Below are 21,146 nucleotides of genomic sequence, written 5' to 3'. Positions count from 1 at the left end.
AAAGCACCTTCATCACCTATCATCATAGGTCCTGACGCAAGAAGACAGCAAATTTATGCAGTCTAAAATACCTTGTTTAAGGACAAATTCTAAGGCAGAACCACATGTACCCTTCACGGACAAGGCAATCTCAAAAATGGATTGCTCATTAAATTGTATCCAATGTGGTCACTGGTGTCAAGAGAACTTACGCCTAAAAGATAAACTGGGTGCCAAGATGTTGCCGTTGTTTGTGAGTGTGTCTGTCCATGCATGCATATATTTTAGACATTAAGATAAAGTGAGTGAGCTGGTGCAATCAGCCAATCAGATAGCAGCTCCTCTGTTCTGTCTAATAGCAGTGACATGCATGCGGGTCAATAGACTTATAGGTGATTTACACAAACAGCTCCTGCAGCAAGGTAGACACAAAGTCATATTGGCTTTTCTCTTCCTCACAGCATTGTTGTACCAAGGAAGCCCTTGAAAATGTCAATCTGGTGAGGGGGATTTTAAGGAGATCTGAGCTTTCTAATCCCAGCAAAGCAAAAGATAGACCCAACGATTTAACAGACAATTATACCGTCTAGATTTTAATGGCTATTGTACACAAACATTGTTGCTCAAAGAACAAATTGGATAAATATTCATATGGAAAATTATTTACTGCTCTCGCTGACAATAACAAATGTTTATACCTCTGAATACACAAAAAAAAGTACCAAAAAAGTGTTTTTTGAACATGCTACCATGATAACACCATGTTTGTTTTGAAAAGGCGCTGTGCTATGATAGTACCATAGTACTTTAAAAAAAAAAAAAAAAAAAACTTGGAGTACCATGTAAATACCACGGTACATGAATATAACAATCATTGAAATATTGAAGTAACATTAAATCAAACCCTATTAACTAATTTAAAACCCAAAAAAATGATATCTCTGTAATCTTTTATCGAAATGAAATCAAATGTACTAAAAATGTTATTAAAAAATTAGCTCCACTTCTGAAAATCCTTTTTTTTTTAGCTAATGCCACGAATCCCTCACTTTTAAACCCCTTCCCTCCAACCACACGAATCCATCCTAGTACGGAATGCCCATTTTTCACAACCCAATTAATTGCGATGTATGAAAACAAGTCACGTCCTACATTTTTTTTTCTCATTAAATATTCTGTTTTACTCTGAATTACATCAGATAACAGAAGTAAAAGGGGTTTTACCATTCGATACCGTTACCATGGTATCAGTATCTTTTTGTAAGGATAATGGGTGTTTATCAAGAATTCACATTTAAAAGTAAAAAATAAATGATAATTTAAGAGTTGTATTGTTAATGTTTTACTTATTTTATAACCTTTGGTTGCATGTTTAATAATACAAAGTCATATGAAGCACTTGTTTTGTGAGTTATGCTGTTTATTAATGCTGAACATTACTTTGCAAGGCAAAAGGAGAAAAATGGCTCTAGCTATTATTACATGACCAAAATCGCCTTGTTGGGATTGCTTTCTAATAATTGGACCTTATGAATTATGTATCCTGTGTGTTTTGAAGATAACATGCAAATTTTTTATGCCTGGTAATGGGTGGCCACTTAGGAAAACGAATTTTTAAAACAGTGGTTATTGAGAACTTGTAAAGTGAAATGTTGTTAAATAAACAGATATCCCATAAAACTAGAGACACTACAAGAATAACAACACTAACAAACAAATGCTCAAAAAAAGTCCACAGCTTAGTTTTTTGGCTGAATAATCTGTACTGGCACACAGCACTCATGACTGAATACAAAAAATGTCAAATGCCTCCACTACGGACAAGAAAAATGAAAAATAACCCCACAAAATCCCACCCAGCACCCCAGTGGAGTGTGTGATTAGTGCTAGGCCTTGTTACTATCTCTTTAAAGGCCTATAAATTCCACATCATTACAGGAACTGGCTGTGCTCTCTTATGGCTTCTGCCGGCCTGCGTTATCTCTCCATGTGATGCCATCTGGTGTATGTAGATCTGGCCTGGCTAGATTGTCATACTTAACAAACATTAATGAATCATTTCCTGTGCGGAGTCAAAAGGGGCTAAAGGGATATGTCTTTCATCTTATCGCTCGACAAATGAACGTTCCCCATATTCTCTTGCACACGCCAAAAGCAATGAGAGAAATATATTGCAAAGATTTTTCTGTTGCCGAAGATCCCGATTAGCGAGGAAATCGCACAAAGAGGAGCGTAATTAATTCTATCGCTTTCTGTTTATTGGCTTGCGTAGCAAGGCTGGCTGGATTCAAAGGATTTGTTCATAAGTGGCACCTTGCTACGGGCTAAAATGACTCATAATTATTCAAGTCTTTCTGTGATGTGATACGATCAGACCAGGATAGAATCTCAATGTTGTAATTTAGATCAATTAATTCATATTGAACATGTCTATGCTGTAGCTTTCATAAGACTGTGCGCTATATTATTGTTACCAGTGCCACTGCGCAATGCTCACTATATTTACTTATAGTCCTTAGTCTGACCTGCCATGATTTTTAATTCTGTTCGTTGGGAAATCAATCAAATGCTATTTGTCACACGCAACCAGTTTTGGCAAGTAGCTAACAAAAATTAGCAGTGCTACTAATTTAAAGCCATTTTCAACAGTAGTTATGTTCACACGCAGTGCTATAGCCATGCAGATCTATAATATATTTCTCAAAAGTGTCAATAAACCTGCTCTTCAGCACAGTTCAAGTTTGTGTCCGGTTATGAACGAGTTATTCAGTCACATTACTTTTTTTGATGCACATCTTGTATTCCTAATAAATTCAATAGGAGTTTATTCTGTAAATGTTTTCTCATCATCGTTTATATGTATTTCTTCTTATCTAATAGAAAATGTATCCACCTCAAGCGAAATGTTTCATTTTTTTATGCGGATCTTTGTTTTTCCATCCAGCAGTTTTTATACAATATCCCAAAATGTGCATACAAATATGTGGATGGAAACCCAGCTATTGTTGTTAGATTTTGTTGCTGATTTGAAATATGTTATTTGATCGTCAATCTTAACCTATAGTTTTGGAGATTTCGGTCAATGCTCATTCATGTAGATACTGTAGGAGCTTGTATGACGACAAAATGCCTAGAGGCACTATGAATATGGCTGCCAAGTGACCTGACTTGCTTTAAAGTGACTTTGATGCAACTGCGCTCATGAAAGTCCAACTCATCTGTTGTCAACAAAAACATTTACAAGACTGGAAAAATGTGGAAGCAAGGTCAAATTTCACAATTTCCGTAAAAGGAAAAAAAAACAACATGCTTGGAAAAAATACTACACCAGCATTCTCACAATTATAGCAGCTATTGTGACAGAAGCTTGTAAATTTCAGTTTGAAACTTGTTCACAAGTGCCGCTCCATAAATGTGAAATTGAGCGTGGAAAGGAAGTTGTTTGGAGGGGGTGGGGGCTGCTTCAATTGTCAAGGAGACAACAAGGTTGTCTCACTGGAGTATCTCTTTATATTCTCTGTCAAATAAGGAGGCCCATCTCCTCTGTCAGGCCTCAGGTTTCATGTTTATTCACATTTGTGCGCTAGACTCACCCCATTCATTGGGCCGAGACTTCATTTCACACTGCGCTCTGCTGTTTCGAAACCATTTCGTATGAAGCCACTGGCGGACGCGTCTCAATCATTTCACGGTACATGAGTGTGCAATGCTGCCACTGAAGCTGAGACCTTCTCCAAACAGTTTAGGGTGGCCGCGGAGAGGGACCCCTCGCTGTTTTAGGGTATTTGGTTCCACAAAGGCTCTTTGGAATTGGAATGAGTGATGTGCAAAGAGATGTGTGCTTCCCTCAAAAGTCGACACTTCAAAGAAAGATTTGATGATCAGAATGCATGATGGTTCTTGTGAACTTCAAACACACTACATGGCCAAAAGTATGTGGACATCTGAACATCACACCAATACTGTATGTCCTTGCCCTACTGAAAGCATTTTGTTGGTCTTTGCTGATTTAAGCCGATCTTGCTGGTCTCCCAGCCTGGCCAAGCTGGCCTCCTATACTGAATAACTCATCTTAAACCAGTTTGTTGTCTTTGCTGGTTTAAGCTGGTCTTGCTGATCTCCCAGCCTGACCAAGCCTTTTCACCCTATTGAAAAAACATCCTAAATCAGTCTAAAGCGGTCTGTTGGTCTTTGCTAGTTTAAGCGGGTCTTGCTGACCTCCCAGCCTGACCAAGCCATTTCGCCCTATTGAAAAACACATCCTAAACCTGTCTAAAGTGGTTTGTTGGTCCTTGTTAATTTAAGCTCATCTTGCTTGTCTCCCAGCCAATAAAAGCTGGTTTACCCTACTGAACAACACATCTTAAACCGGTCTAAAGTGGTTTGCTGGTCTTGGCTGGTTTAGTCTGGTCTTGGCTGGTCTCCTAGCCTTGTCAAGCTGGTTTGCCCTACTGAAAAACTCATCTTAAACCAGTCGAAAGCGGTTTGATGGTCTTTGTTGGTTTATGATGGTTTTGTTGTTCTCCAAGCCTGGCCAAGCCGGTTTCTCCTACTGAAAACCAATCTTAAACCAGTCAAAAGTAGTTTGTTGCTCTTCGCTAGTTTAAGCTGGTCTAGCTGGAAGGCCAGTTAACCACCTAAGGCTTGTTTAACAGAGCCACTTGCTTTTGGCTGCAAGATGCAACAGATATCTTTTCTTGAAGACTTCATCAAATGGGTGAGCTTTTGCTGGTTTCCAACTGCCTGACCTCTGCGAATTTAAGCTGCTTTGCTACTTCACCGTCGTCCGATCAAAGTTAATAAGGTCTTCGTAAGTTAATGAAAACAGATGATTCCTCTCTGTGTTCCGACAGCTTTTTAATACCTATTACGGGCTGAAACTTTTAATGAAGTTTTAGGTTCTCCTGACAAACTAGTTTTCGGCAAATGAAGACAGGGATACACAAACGCTTCGGGTGACCAGTGGAGCCACCGAGGAACTTCATAGAGGAGTCCTTATTCTTCAGAACAGTTAAAGTCCCAGGGATGGGTGGCTGCTTTGTAAAGCCAACGTTTGACTCTGCTTTGGGATAATTACAGCACACCATCTCATTTGAGAGGGTTTACTTAATCAAGAGAACCCTCTCTACTGTCCTATAACTGAGGAATAACACACATAAACCGTTTAATGCCACCAGGATTGAGTTTGCGTTTAATTCATAGCACTTTCTCATAAGTGGAGTGAATTTAAGCCACTCAGACTCATGGCTAAATACGCTTTGAAGAGATCTAATTGAGCAGAGGATCATGAGAAAATGAATACACCTGATGAGCTTGTTCTGCTTGTTAAAGGGAAGAAAATAGGGACTTGTCCGAAGGATTTGAGGACACGGAAGACTTAGCGCAGAATTGTGATAGGGCGGTTGATAAATCTGACGTAAACTCTTCGCCTATGACAATGGAAAGATTACTTAGGCATCTTGGAAGCAAAAGAGTTGAAACTTTGGACCACTGTTGGTCTACGTTTTAGCAAAGCCTTCAAAAAGTTCAAAGGAATCTAAGAGGAGATTTACTAAAACATGGTGGAGCCCAAGACAAAAGAGGCCATCAAATGGCTTTGATTCAAGAACATACTAAATAACTGACTCTAGAATGTGAGTTTTGGTCCAACCCTTACAAAAAAAGTACTGTGACATTACAATGATACAGTGATGGTATCACATGATATTTACCATGGTATTTACATGGTATTCAAAGGACTTAAAATAACACCATGCTACTATCAATGTCCAAAAATATGGTTTTACCATGGCACCATGTCCAATAAACATCATACTTTTTGGAAAACGCACATTTTAAATAGAGTCATAGAGACATGTTAGTGGGAAAATGTGAATTTACAGACTTTTGCACATATTCCCCCAATTCATTTCTGAAGGGGGACGTGATAACCTTGGGATCTTTTTTTTTATTTTTATATTGAATATAGCAAATTAATACTGTGTTATATTAACAAGCTATCTGCCTCTGAATAAATCTCTATAAACAAAACTGTAAAAATGTATTTATCTTCAGGGCCAATACGTTCAGAGAAATGGCACGAAACAAAAGCTTGAGTGAAGATTTTCATTCGACAAAATGGTGCCGAACTGCCATTAGTCCTAAGGTTCAGACATGTCAGACACCTTTTTGTAAAGAACAAAAGGAAAATCATAACTGAGCATAACTTAAAAAGATTTTGCTCCTCAAAGACAGTCCTTGTATGAAATCCCTCTGGGCACCGTGTTTTTTTTTTTTTTTTTAAAGAAACTTAAATTAAAAATATGTGATTGAGGCGGAGGGACAATCAAAGCACAAACTGTTATCAAATTCCTGGCAGTGGCAATGCCGAGAATGCAACCCATGAATTGCGTGTGCTTTAGGCCTCAGTCTAGTTTTGACATTTTTGATGAATTTAAGTACTTAAAGTTGCCCGTACAACTCATGCATTACATGACAAGTATTCTGAAGTCATACAGCTTTCCATGTAGAACAGACCAGAATTTAAGTTTTTATTGGCTGAAAATCTTCCCCTCGACCATAGCTATCAAACCACATTCAAACTTGGTGCAACCAATGCTGTTTGGCAACATTGACGGTAAACTTAGAAACACTATAGAAATATAGTGCACAAGTCATTTTCGGAACTTGACAGCCCCAGGCCTCATCAACATTCTACTAAACGCCTCAGTTTGTGTTTCATGGAAGAAGGAAGGTCATTCAATTTGGAAAGATATGAGGGTGAATAAATGATGACAGAACTCACCCTTTAAGTGATATTCACAAAAGCCCAACTACATTTCCGTTCCCATGTTAAATCCTGGCCGGAATTCGACTGTGTTAGCCAGCGTGCAGGTTGCCATTTCCTAGATCAAACTCCTGTATTCAGGTACATAGTGAGAATCACATATCAAAGGCAACCAATCCAAACCTGGACACAGAGGTGCTGGAGATTTTCCACACCTCTACAAGCCTGGCCAAAACAGCTTTGGTCTAATACCCGCCAATAAACCAGCGATCAGAGATGCCTCCTTGTTGGCCCTTAACTGGGAATAAATTAGCAAACTGGTGTTGAATTACGTTGAGCATCACTCTGAATTTCTTAGAATGTAAGTAACATTTCTCTTCACAAAGAAATATACTTTGATAAATATTGAAACACTTGCTTGGTTATAGATCTGTTATCCCTGCTAAAAAAACTAACAAAAAACAGCTTAAATCTACCGCTGGTTTGCCAGTCTTGGTTGTGCTGGTTTAACCTGGTCTGGTTGGTCTAGTTTAAACTAGTCTCCCAGCCTGACCAGCTGATGAGTGCCCAAAAACCTTCTAAAACCAGCAAAACAGACCAGCCTGACCAAGCTGGGAGACCATGTAAGACCAGCAAACCAGCTAAGGCTTTTTTTAAGGCATGTGAGAGGCATGCTATGGCTGACCTTTGCCACAGAAGTATTCCATGTCCTCACAGGTGAGGTTGTCTGGTTCAAAGTCAGCAGCAAAGTTTTCCTCTACTGAAAACTCCTCTTTCGTTGTGAGATTATTTCCATCTGAGATACACTCCTCTTCCTCATCCAGACCTCCATCCATTGGACCTACACACAGAACACAGAAGTTTTTGATGATTTCTCTTTTTGTCTAAACTTTAAAGCATCATTGCATGAATCATACAAAGAGAATAAAATCACAATTTTTAAACATACATAGAATTAATTAAATTCCAAAAAGTAGAGATACAAAAAAATAAATAAAAAAATAAAAAATAGTTGACTCCAATTTAAAAAGGACATGAGCACTTGCTAAGCTAACTGCTATGTAGAGTGATGCAAATCAGTCTCTTGTGAAGTTCCTATGCAGCAACTATACAGCAAGGTAGCTCACTAGGTTTTGGAACAGAGCCACAGAATACTGCTGAACAAGAAAAGTGCAATTGTACTAGTTCTGTTACAACACTACCGTACCATACTAATTATACTATTTTTGCAGTATGCAAAGTATCCAGATAATAACAACAGAGTGTGGAATACTGTATCCCACACTGCAATGCACTCTATGTGACCTCAGATTTTTAGTGAGATGCATGAACAGGAATTCATATCAACATCTCCTTTTTGACTTATTTGATTGGTCTGCCAAAAATTTATATTCTAGGTCATGAGGTTAACTGCAACAGTGAAGCACTCTATTGTTTGAAACATTAATTTTTGCATTCTGCGTACTAGGGTTGCTTGGTATATAGGTACTAACTAAATATCGCAATACCAAAAAATTTAAAATACAACAGTGTGGTGCTATTAACAAAATTTTATGGGATGTGACATTTTTTAGATGAAATCAATGAGAATTAATGGAATTAAAATCTTGATATGGCCACGTGTGATCATTAAACAGTGGAAGGATTTAATTAAATTAAATAATATGCAGTCTGCATGCGCTGCACACTTCAGAATGAACAAGAGGCGCCGCTCTGCTCTCTGTTATATTTCACACACACATACACAAACAGATTGCACGTGATGCACATAATGCAGTGTGTTTAGTGAATGAGCGGCTGTAAACACTCACACAAACTCCTACGGTGCTGCTCTGAGATCTCAGCTCACGAGTATTTCAGCATTTCATTTAGATTGCTGACCTTATTAAATACTACCACACAGGAGGAACTCAAAGGTCCGTCAAAATAAAGGTTCCGCCAAAATAAAAGCTCTGTTTAAATTGAAGACATTACGATTGAAAAATATTACTATTGTATAGAAAAACATTATATTCAAAGTAATAGCAATAATAATACTAATAACAATAATTTAATCAAATTAATTATTACATTTTATTTGATTAAAGCTTTATGTATTAATTTTACTTTATGTTTTGATGATACCAATTAATTAAAACATAAAACATGGAATCCAGAAAAATTTAAATGGAAAATGCAGAATTTGCAACTGTAAGACTTTCTGCAGTACTTTTAATCAAGTCCTTTTCTGTGTGATTTCATCAGTAATCTGAGGCTATTTATTTGCTTCGAAAGTATCGATTCAGTATTGATACCGAGGTTCCAGCACTGGTATCATACCGAGCCAAAATTTTGGTATCGGAGCAACCCTACTGCCTACTGTTTGACATAGGCCTACCTGTAATATTTTTATAAAATTATGCACAGTATGCAAGACACCAGTATTGCATTCCATAGTTAATAATATCTACTCAGGAAAGAGTGTTTTTTTTGTTGTTTTTTTTTTTTTTTTGTGCCTGGCCCACTTGACTGAGTCCGCTGATGATCGCTGATGCCCGTGTGTCAAGCTGCCTGTTTCTCAGCTGGTGTCGAACCCTGTAAAACCCTCTTCACCTGGAGAAAAGTTCCTCTCACACAACCTGCTGACTTTTAACACCAGCATCAGCAGGAGTGAAGGACAGAAAATGCCTTTATTAATTTGTCTGCCTTATCACAGGATACAATGTTGATTTTCCATTTACATTTCATGCCTCCAGGTAATACACCGGTGCAATCTTAAAGGAGACATTTTTTCCAATGATTAATTTTTTTTCTCTGCTCTGTGCAATGTTATTTCTTTAAATCTAAATTATTTCTTGACTTTAGCTTGTAGCTGTACTTTTTCTTTTTCTTTTTTTTTTTTTTTGGTATTTGCATATTACGATTCTGCTTCAATCAAGGGCATTGGTGGAATTGCTTCTACCTAAAATGTAAACCTACAGACAAAAAGCAGATAAACTGCATTGTAAAAAGCCTTTCTCTGCAACTCCACCAAAGAAAAATTTAACAATACTGTGTCTCTATACAAATAATAGTGCATTTTCTTTAGCAATGATATATTATGGTATGTAAATCTCAGAAAGTGCAAGCATTGGTGTTTTCTAAGACAAGCATCACTATTATTGCTCATACTTAGGGGTTTTTCAAAAATACATAATTACAGTTTGGTGTGTAGCCCATCCCAAACAGTTTGTGCAATGGACACAAATGATACCTCAAATCATGTGACTTGTAGAGGAGAGGTGTGCTATTTATTTTCTAAGCAAACTAACATACGATTTTCACCTGGCAGACAATAAAAATGGTGAAAACATTCCATAGACTTACACTGAAGGAGTGACACAAATGATATCTAGAGACCAGAATGTCAGTGACTTGGGGGTGAGTTCTTTAGATTTGGGCCACTAAAAACACCTAGCAACTACAAAGCACACTCTAGCAACCTCACAGAAATGCACTAACAACCATTCAGAACACCTTAGCAACCAAAAAAGCAATGCCCTGGCAATGACCCTCAACACACTAGAATTGTGGTGATGAGTTTTGCACGGACAAGCTAAATAAGGCCACATCCAGACATGCGTTTCGCTCTCTATTACCACATACTTTGGAAAAAAATGATGTTAGGATGACATTTCAAACAAAAACTGGTTAGTGTGGCCTAAGAAAAAAATGCTAAAATTGTAGTTTATATAATTTTATGTTTCTTTATCCTATTAAAAACATCATAAAAAGCCAGTTTTTAAACTTGCCATATTTTCAAACATGAGGGACATGAATGATATATTAAATTGTGCGACTTTGATGAATGCCCCCCTACTTCATTCCCCCCTATAAGAAATTTACTATAGTAAATTCAAGGGTGGTGATGTGGAATTCTGTACTGAATTCAAATGGTTTCTGCTTCTCGCACCTTGCTTCTCACTGATTATCGCAAAGCTGTGAGTTTAAGAGCTCAATCTTTAAGAGCTTTGCACTCGTGCTGCTCTGTCCATTGAGCCGTATCCATCTACAGAGCCATACAGGTGCATTAGCCGAGGTTGTGCCTCCGCCTGTGTATCTGACGCTGCTAAACCAGATACTTCAGATGCGTCGCTAGACTTCAAAATCAGATGAACCGTGGTACAAATGCGTACCAACCCGTATAATTGAGAACCAACTGATATACTCCAAGTCTAGATAAACATTTTAATGCAAAGAGGAACTTGACAATAGATTTGATTATTATGAGTGATAAACGCCCCCCCATTGGAAACCTAACGCCCCCCCTCCCTACTAATTTGCTCTCAACACCCCCTGACATCCTTTGAACGCCCCCTGGGGGGGGCGGTACCACCCCCGCTGAGAACCCCTGACCTAGGAATTACAAAGAACACCACAGAAACCACCAAGCAACACCCTAGTAACTACCCAGCAACCTCATTGCAATTCCCTGTCAACCACCCTCAACACCTTGGAATCATGACGGTGAGTTTTGCCTAGACAAGCTAACTAAGGCCACGCCCACACTAATATGTTATTGTTTAAAACCCCATTAATTTTGTTAAGTTTACAGCCCTCATCCACAATGGAATGGCATTTTTTCTCCACAGAACTCAAAAACACTCCAAATTACTGTATACTTTGGAAAACGATGAAGTAAGGAAACTGAAAACATCTTTCACAAACAAAAATGGGTTTGTGTGGAGTAACAACAACATTTTTACACGTGAAGGAAGTTTTAAACTGATAAACAGACATGTCCTCTTTATGTTGACATCTCACTCACGTGCAGCACTTAGCTTGCTATATTGTTCGTTTAGAAAATGTGAACAAAGCACTCTCTTTCATAAAGCAATAATTTCAGTGAAGAGCTCTTTCTTCCTGCGCACAGTACCGTCAAGCAGCGGCTGATCTTCCCAAACAGACCTCTCTGTTCATTAAAACTGCTAAATGACTCCTTTATAGTGCACTACATCTGCAGGACTCATGCTACATGAAAAGAATTAGCACTAACAGATCTATAATAGACACGGTGTGAAGTGCTGGAGAGCCACCATATAAATTAGGCAACAGTTTTATGATCTTATCGCGTTCAGGCTTTTCACTGGCTCACGGAGGAGAGCAGCGACTTGTGCTCTCTTTTAGAACATCTCAGTATGCTAAAAGAAGATGGACAGAGAGATATGAGCTGCTTGGAATCACTGAGGTCTGATACGCAAAAAAAAAAAAATACTCAAACAAAACTAAGCTTAAGGTGTCCTGATAAACATCACCTACAGCTATGAAAGTTTTTGGAATGTGTAATTCTTTCGATGATAAAATACTCTTCCTACCCACGTTTATTATGTAGAGACAACTATATGAAAGCTGTATTATATTTAAGTTAATTCATGAAAACACTATCAAAACATGGCACTGTTTGTTTGAGCATCTTGACTAACTCAACACAGTAACATTGGCTCAGCTAATAGTGTGAGTTTAGGGTGTGACTCTCTGATTATTAATTTAATTTTTAATTAATTATATTTATTTTTCACACATTATACATTTGCACATATACAGTGAAATTCTTTTTTTCACATATCCCAGCTAAGCTGGGGTCAGAGTGCAGGGTCAGCCATGATACAGCGCCCCTGGAGCAGATAGGGTGAAGGGCCTTGCTCAAGGGCCCAACAGTGGCATCTTGGCGGTGCTGGGGCTTGAACCCCCAACCTTCTGAGCAGTAATCCAGAGCCTTAACCGCTGAGCCACCACTGCCCCTCAGGTCACATTATCCGACCAATGGCAGAAAGGGGAGAGACTGAAAACAGACATTGTTTTGCAGTTTCGTTGGTGTAGCTTTAAATGACTCTAGCAACACGTCTTGCATGTGTAAAAGTTGTTTTCCTTTGTAAACACGCACAGCACTTATAAAAAAAAGTTTTGTGCAGTTACAATGAAAAAGCAATGGTACACTATAAAAAAAAGTTTTGTCAGGTAACATAAAATATCTGCTTCACGTGGTAACATTAAAATTACTCATATTATTTAATATGAGTGAATCAACCAGATTACATTAGGTTTCATCAACAAAAGTAATTTTTAAGGGTACTTTAGGGAGAAATAACGCCTTAAAGTACCAATTGCATATTTTTGCATTTACACTTAATCGGATGGTAATACCTTGGTACTTTGATAAAGGCCCATATGGTACTGAATGATTAACACATTCATGAATAATGGTATTTCGTGGTACATATTCAAAAATGATGGTAGAGCAATAGTACTCTAAAAAAAATAAGGCTTTAACAAGGTATAAGAGCATCAAACCACATGAAACATTTAGAGCATACAAATGGTTTTCTTTAACATAACACATGCCCAGTAGTTGCTATGGATCCATTTTTCCCATCACAAAAAACATGTTTAACAGATTCAGAAGATGCATCATGACGTAGGATTAAATTCATCTAAACATCGCTTCAATTCCAGGGATTCTTGCGTTGGAGCCGTTGTTTAAAAGGCTACTTCACTCAACCGGCTCCAATTACCAAAGTTCAAGCCCTTTCCACATGTTTGGCTTATTATACTGCATTCATTGCATGAAGAGACCTGAAATAATTTCAGAGACAGCAAACGATAAGAATAATGACTTTCTAAACGACTAGGCCCGCACTCCTAGCTCATTTTCTGATAGTACTGTCCCCTGCTATATTTAGTTGTGTACTGTTTAAAAGTCTGTCACAATCAATCACTTGGCGACTGAACGCTGGCTGCGGTTTGCAGATGCTAAGAGGATCCAAATGCGCCGGACACCACCATGATCGCCTCTGACACCATCAGAGAATCACTTGAACCCAAGAAGGAAAATCAATGAGACACGAGATATATTATCAGATAAGAGAGAATCTTGTTAAATGGAGAATTCATGTGCAAACCGCAGGCTTTGTGATCCATTTTACACAAAACACTTTTTGATGGTCTATTGACGAACCGCAGCTTTTCGACTAGCAGAGGAAAATTGATCCATGTTGTTAAGCGAATAAAGATTTGTCTCTGTATCACAGTCATATGAAGACAGAACTGTTCACAACGTCTGTGTTGGTAACAGCACAAGTACTGCAGTTAATTTAATTTATGGCATAAACAAGGAATGTGAAAAATCAGGCAGAATTGTCGTCATTTTTTATTATTATGTATATATATATATATATATAAATAATAAAAAATATATAAATACATTATAATTTAAATGTAATAAATATATTATTAAAAATATAAATATTATTATTAAAAATATATAAAATTAAATACATAATGAAATATTATATATTGCGTTATAAGGGGCCGTTCAGACTGAACACGTTTTTAAAAATATAAAATAAAATAAAAATAGACGCAGTGCAATGAATAGAACAGAACGCAGGTGTTTCGAGACGCGTTTTAAAATTGCACAAGACGCTGAACAATCATTGAAATATGGCACAATTGTCAAAGACGTCTATCTAATGCATGTTTACATAGTAAAACTATTGAAAAACAGCACAAATGACTCAAAAGCACGTTCAGCCTCTAAAACTCCCGACCTCTGCTGTTCAAACCACCATCACACTGTATGCTAATGGACCACAGCTCTCCCTCGCATTCAAATTATCTGCAGTTCCCCCCTAAACCTTAAAGAGATAACAATCAGCCTGAGAGATGTGAAGATACATTTGCTCGCTCTCTCCAAACAAGACTGGAGAAGTGTGCCAGGGAAGGAGAGAATCAAAAGTCCATCACCAAATTGATCATCATTCTCAACAAATGTGTCACCATCACACTTCAAATCTAAACTCTGGCTAACCCTGTCAAGACTCAAAGGGATAGCTCACTCAAAATGAAAATTCTGACACCATTTACTCACCCTCATGTTGTTTTAAACCAGTATGCTTTTCTTTCTTATATGGAACACAAAAGGAGATGTTAGGCAGAATGTTAGCCTCAGTCCCCCTTCACTTTCATTGTATAGAAAAAAAAAAAGAGCAGAGTCAACATTCTTTAGAATTTCTCGTGTTTCACAGATCTACATAAATTGTAGAAAAATAATACATTTTAAATATTATAACGTACATGAAATCAAAAGGGGCCCTATTTACTTTCTTATTACACATTCTTGGTTATTGTGAATGATTTATCAGCTCACATTATTCCACGTTTAAAAAAAACAAAAATTCTTTAAATTCCCCTTGCTTTGCCTCTGAAACAACTTTCCGTTTAAGCTGACATCACCAAGCCCTCTTACTTTTCAGTCCCTCCCCTCCAACCACCTGACTTCCTTCTGGTATATACTGTAACGCCCACTTTTCCCAACCCAATCAATTTCCAATGGATAAAATCAAGTCCTTCCCTACATTTTTCTGATTGATTATCCTGTTTCACTCTGAACTACGACAGATTATGGAAGTAAAACGGTTGTAAACTGCATTTCATGTTGACTTTAAAATATCTTAACAAAGAAAAAACTGAATTATAAACTTCAAAACAAATCATGTCTTTGTTTGTGATTGGCTGCCAGTGTAGCCGTGTATGTGTCTGTGTATCTGTTTGGAGGCGGTCCGGGGCTCGTCTGGGGCCTCTTATGGTGATAGCACACTTTATCAGCAAAAGCCACAGTGTGGAGTCCCATCACAGACTGGGTTTTCTCTATTGCTACTAATTAGGGTAGAGGTAATTGAATCGCATAGAACAAAGCTGCAGATTTCTACAAGCATGGAAATAATTCTGCTCGCACCTACAGCAGCTGTTTTTTTTTTCATCTGGCTGCACCACTGAAAACAGGACCAAGCTTGGCCCGGGGATAAAACACACTGCAAGCACCTGAGACCCAACATGAATGCATAATGCTGCATAAAGGCCTATAGGGATGTCCAGACCGGCCCAAACCATGCCACACTTGGACGGGAACCTGCCTTTTGTGGGCCAAAGACAGATTTTGGTGTGGCGCTGGGATATTCAGGTTAGAACATACATGCACACACACACTTACAGTTCTACAAACCCAAAAGACACAAATATCAGCACAGCTTTGAAAATAAATGCACGATCTACGTCATATTTTGGTGGAGCTTCAATACTGAGAAGCAGCTGAGAACATTCCTTCATGAAAACATCTACTGTAAATACAGAAACCCATCCTGTAGCAAAGAATAAGCACAACTGACATCTCTTTAATACTGTATCTCAATTGTTTCCCAGAGACAGCAAATTGAGACTTTTGCTAAAGTCTCCTGCTTCTTGAATGTTTTTTCCTGGGAAAAAGACCACCAGAAATATCACTTGCTTCTCCTCTACAGTTCAAACGCAATCTTAAAAATGTCTCAAACTATGCTCAGTTCTGCCAGGATACTAAAGTCTATAATCAGAAGTCAAATCTCAATAAGAACTCAAACATTTCTCATCAAATTCTTCCAAGACCAAATCTGAGCTATGCCATCCACATTTATTTTATAGCTCGATACTCTTACTGTATGTCAACAGCTGTCTCCTATGTGTCTATTTGCATTTCTCACGATGTTTAGGGTGAAACATCTGAGACAAATTTGATACCATAATAAGAACTCAATTATGTATATTTAAAATAAATCAATTAGAATCTGGATTGCTACATCTTTTGACCAATGAATTTCCAATACTTTTCCAGTTGTTGATAATTATTGGGATTTTTAAACATCACTTTGTAGAGATTGCACTCACAAAGAGCAATTTTAAGCCAATGCAATATATTATTTCATAAAATCATTATATGGCATTTTTCAGAGCTAACTATCAGACTATATTTATACTTAATGAGGGCAAAACACCCGGATGTATCTTAATTAGGTCATGTTTTCTGGGTTGCATGTTTAATGCTTTTCAAACTCATAGATCCATGATTAAAAGATTCAATTACTATAGCAGCTTAATGCCCATAACGCCCATAATCACAACAGAGCTTTTAGTAATCACCATGAAAAATCACAAGTGAACACGCTAAGAAACTCCAAGCTACTCTGAGAGTCACTAGATTTTAAATCAGATTGATTTGTCCAGCGAGAACGCTCCCATGTGCATATGAAAGTGAAAGATCTTGTGTTCGGCATCTAGTCGACTGGAATTGGAATGGCATTAAAACAGGACTGGCATTTGACTAGGCCATTAAAATGCTGGAGGCGTATCTGAGCAAGCTGTTGGGCTTAAAGCAGATGCCAGGATCCCAGAGCCTTTACTTTCTCTCTCTGTCTCTCTCTTTGCACCCAACTGGCAGTGCCGCCCATCTATTAAAGGCTGAGGGCCATCCTCCAAATGTTCAACACCAATCACAGAGACCCTGCTATCTGAAGCACAGGTGTGAGCTCTCATTAGCTCCAGCACTCTGTCCCAATTTGGACTGGGCGGCCTTTCAGACGTACTCTCCCTGACTGTACTACATCAATTCGACTGAGCTCCAGAGAGAGGCATTTTGCCTTTCGCACAGGATTTATAAGCATAAAGGTGCGGTCACATTTGACTTTAAGCATGTGAAATGATTTCGGACCCTGCAATCAATATGGGAAACAGGATATCTATCATATGTTCTAGGGCTACTTTTGGTAATTAATAAATAATTAACGAATAAATGTACATTCAAAATGTTAAAGGAAATATAAAACGTAAACCTATTTATTTTTAATGCACGTTACAGGTCTTACTGTGAGCGATTCATCGGTGCATGTTATTCCAAATGAAGAAAAAAGTTTAGCTTCAGAATATTTAATAGAAATAAAATATTTAAAAAACTGCCTTTGAAATTACATTCCTTTCCGGGTGACGTCACAAATTTTTAACCTCACCTCTCAAACTACCTGGCTCCATTCTGGTATGCAACACTCGCTTTTCGCTTTTCACTATCCAATCAATTCCTGATGGATAACATAAAGTCTAGCTATACAGTTTTTCTAGTTGAATATCCTGTTTTACTCTGTATTACATCAGATAACAGAAGCAGAATGGGTTGGGAACGCCTTTTCACATTGACTAACAGTATTTTCTATCTACTCCAATTTTCTTTCCCAAACTTAAACTTTGATATGCTGCGACAAAATGAATCTTCTATGTTTGCATTCCTGCTCTCCCACATGCGTATTAATGAAAATAAATTAAGCACTTAAAGCCCAAAGTATACTTTGGTTTTAACGTGAACACTTAGCGTCTGCGTACAGTCGAATGCTAACCTGTCAAAATATACTTCATATGACTGTGTGCACATACACAGGCAGTTGGCGCATGCGTGCTACGACTGCTATGAGAGACTGGACTATTTATCTTCAAGAGTTTAGACACATAAATATGTCTTTATATTCCTTCAGACTCGAGTTATAGAAATGCACGTACATCTCCTGGCCTCCTCACACACGTTCTTGACCCGCATATCCACCGTTGTTGTTTCCACATTCGCCTCCTGTTGTTTAGCAGCGATTACATCTTCTTCTATCGCTTCTTCGGGACAGCAATGGCTCAAATGTAAGCGTTGCAATTTTGTGGACCCATAAATTAATGCAAATAATTCCAGGCGCATGCGCACACTGCGTGTTCAGAGTACACGTAGTTAGAAAAACCGCCCCAAATGTGTTCAGTGCTCAAGCACTACGCTGATGAAGAAATTTGCGTTAAGTCTAGTGTTCGCATCTGACGGAAGTATACCCTTACAAAAATTGAGAGGTCTGGCAAACGTACTTACATTTTTCACAAATTCTACACTCATTATTTTCAAATGCACATAAGTTTTGCAACAAACTCTTCACCGTCACCAAAGGTTTGCTGTAGGTTCACCACTACTTCTAGCAAACATTTGCGATGAATTGCAAGCTCATTTGCATGTGAAAACAATGAGTGGGAAATTTGCGGCAAGTTTGTCAGAACTCTAGATTTTTCATAAGAGTATATTGGGCTCAAGTCTATCACTTCGAGCATGAACACATTTCTCTGTAGCGCTTCTGATATCGCATTGCATGTCAACCACCAAGACATGGGCTCTGGTCCCATGGAAACCAGGAAGTAATGAGTTTGCATAAACAATGGTGAGCACGATTCGGAGGTTGTGTTTTTGCTCTAAAATAAAAATCTTCACTGGCATTTAGGTTTAGTTGAGTTGGGGTTAGGACATATGGTTAATAAAATATGCATTCCTGTTGACTGTATTACATCATTAACACCTTAAACTGCAAACCTCTTTTGTACAAACTACAAATTAAAATCTTACTCCTGTATATTAAATATCAAATATGTTCTTATTGGCTGTGATTGCATCAAATCATGCAGCATTTTCACTTTCAGTGTGGACAAATTGCTTGATAACTTGTTTACAAGACGGAAGCTTGGTATCGTGTCAGATTAGGACAAGTTGTAACCTTATTTTGTTACTATCCAAAGGCTGAGGTAAATGACTGAGGAAGAATGAATGCAGAGCTCTCAGCACTTTAGTTTTAAATCAAGCCCATTTTATATCAAGGAAATAAATGAGGAGCTTTTAGAGGAAAGTGATGAGAGTCTTAAACGATGTAGATAAAACAATGTCTCTCCATCAAGGAACAATTTCTGAAACGAATATGCCCGAGATTCCAATTTTCATTCAAACAAGAAAGAGGAGGCCGTTTTTTTAAAGCAATAAATTCCTCATTAATTCAATTCTAATTTGCCTCTGGTTCCTATTTCTATTATTGATAGTTCCACTTCGTAATACCCCCAGATAAAATAAAATAAAAATCGCTGCTCTAACTCTAAGGAGACAGAACTCAGGATAAGATCTAAATATTACTCATGCCAAAGCGAAGTGTAGAAGTCTGATGAACATTTCAAAAGAACAATTATTTATGGATCAGCTAAATCTTTTCCACTTTTTAATTAAAAGTAAAGAAAATAGAAGCTAATTATCCTGTAAAGATTAGCTGGTGGGCATCTTTCTGTAAATTAGTTCTAATTAAAAGGAAATTGTCAAATGACATTCAAAGTGCTGTCCTTTAAAACAGACAGAGGGCGGGGTTTTTTCTCGCTAGCTCTTAAGTCTTGATGTGGCCGCGTGAAGCTTATGGAGAGAGATTAGAATTGCATCAGTAGTTGAGGCAGAAGGACCCGTTTTCCCTGGTAAAGACACGCTGCACTGGAGAACATGGCTGCTACTGGGCGGCAGTATCTGTGGAGTTCTCCTGGGTCATTATTTGATTGCACTGTTGTTCTAGCTGTTTCCTTTTTCTTTGATATCTTACAGTAGGAATGTCTCAGTGAATTCATTTGAGCTGCTTATACACTAACTGAGCACTTTATTAGGAACACTATGGTTCTAATAAAGTGCCCAACGTGGTCTTCTGCTGTTGTAGCCCATCCGCCTCAAGGTTTGATTTGTTGTAGTTTCTGCTCACTACAATTGTTCAGAGTGGGTGTCTGAGTTACCGTAGCCTTTCTGTCAGCTCGAACCAGTCTGGCCATTCTCTGTTGACCTCTCTCATCAAGAAGGCATTTCTGTTTGCAGAAATGTCACTCACTGGATGTTTTTGTTTTTGGCACCATTCTGAATAAATTCTAGAGACTGTTGTGCGTGAAAATCTCAGGAGATCAGCAGTTACAGAAATACTCAAACCAGCCTGTCTGGCACCAACAATCATGCCACAGTTGAAATCACTGCGATCGCATTTTTTCTCCCCATTCTGATGGTTGATAGATAATCGCATGATTAAGTAGGTGTACAGGTGTTCCTAATAAAGTAACCAGTGAGTGTATGTTGCTTTTTAATAGCTCAGTAGATTTAATAAAGTATCAATATCAGATGTTTCTTAAAATAGCTTAGGAGAAATAAAAATAGACACAAATGTAAACAATTGATAATTTAACAATATAATCTTCATATTAATATATGTGGGAAAATGTATATCTGTATACTGTAATTGGATACATTTTTTTTTTAGGTTTTACACCATTTTTAATCACCCTCATGTCTTCTCTAGTTTTTTAAAGTACAGTACAAATATTTAATGTTGTCTTTCAAAAGCTCATAAAAGTTGCATGCATAAATAATAATTATAAAACAATCAGAAAATGCAGTTTAAAACCAGGGGGCCAAGGCCCACTGGGGGGCCTCAGCAAACTTCCAAGGGGGCCCCTAAATTACTTAAAATAAGTTATATAATAATGATTTAACTTTATTAGAATGTTTTTTAAACTTACTTCTTCAATTCAACTCCCTGTTGTTTTTATTAAATAACATACAGTTCTTGAAACTTCTAGAATCACAAAATAATTGCAATTCCTTTAATCTTTTGATACACCTAGACTCTGTTTATAAAAAGGTTTTATTTGGAAACACTTTGATTTCGCTTCATTTATGCCTCTCATCCACACTAAAATGGCATTTTCCTCCATTAAAAACTAA

At 37.7% G+C, this 21,146-nt stretch overlaps 1 protein-coding gene across 1 annotated transcript in view; it reads right to left on the bottom strand.

Moving 5' to 3' along the window:
• LOC127454460 (zinc finger protein ZFPM2-like) overlaps window positions 1-21,146 on the bottom strand; it is a 233,185-nt gene that overhangs the window by 173,073 nt on the left and 38,966 nt on the right. Inside the window, exon 2 of the mRNA XM_051721684.1 lies at window positions 7,431-7,586. Coding sequence (XP_051577644.1) covers window positions 7,431-7,586 — 156 coding nt within the window. The remainder of the gene's footprint in view (window positions 1-7,430; window positions 7,587-21,146) is intronic.

This window comes from Myxocyprinus asiaticus, chromosome 16 (assembly GCF_019703515.2).
Source record: "Myxocyprinus asiaticus isolate MX2 ecotype Aquarium Trade chromosome 16, UBuf_Myxa_2, whole genome shotgun sequence".
NCBI lineage: Eukaryota > Metazoa > Chordata > Actinopteri > Cypriniformes > Catostomidae > Myxocyprinus > Myxocyprinus asiaticus.
The sequence above is the reverse complement of the archived record's forward strand: the minus strand, read 5'-3'. Positions and strand labels throughout refer to the sequence as shown.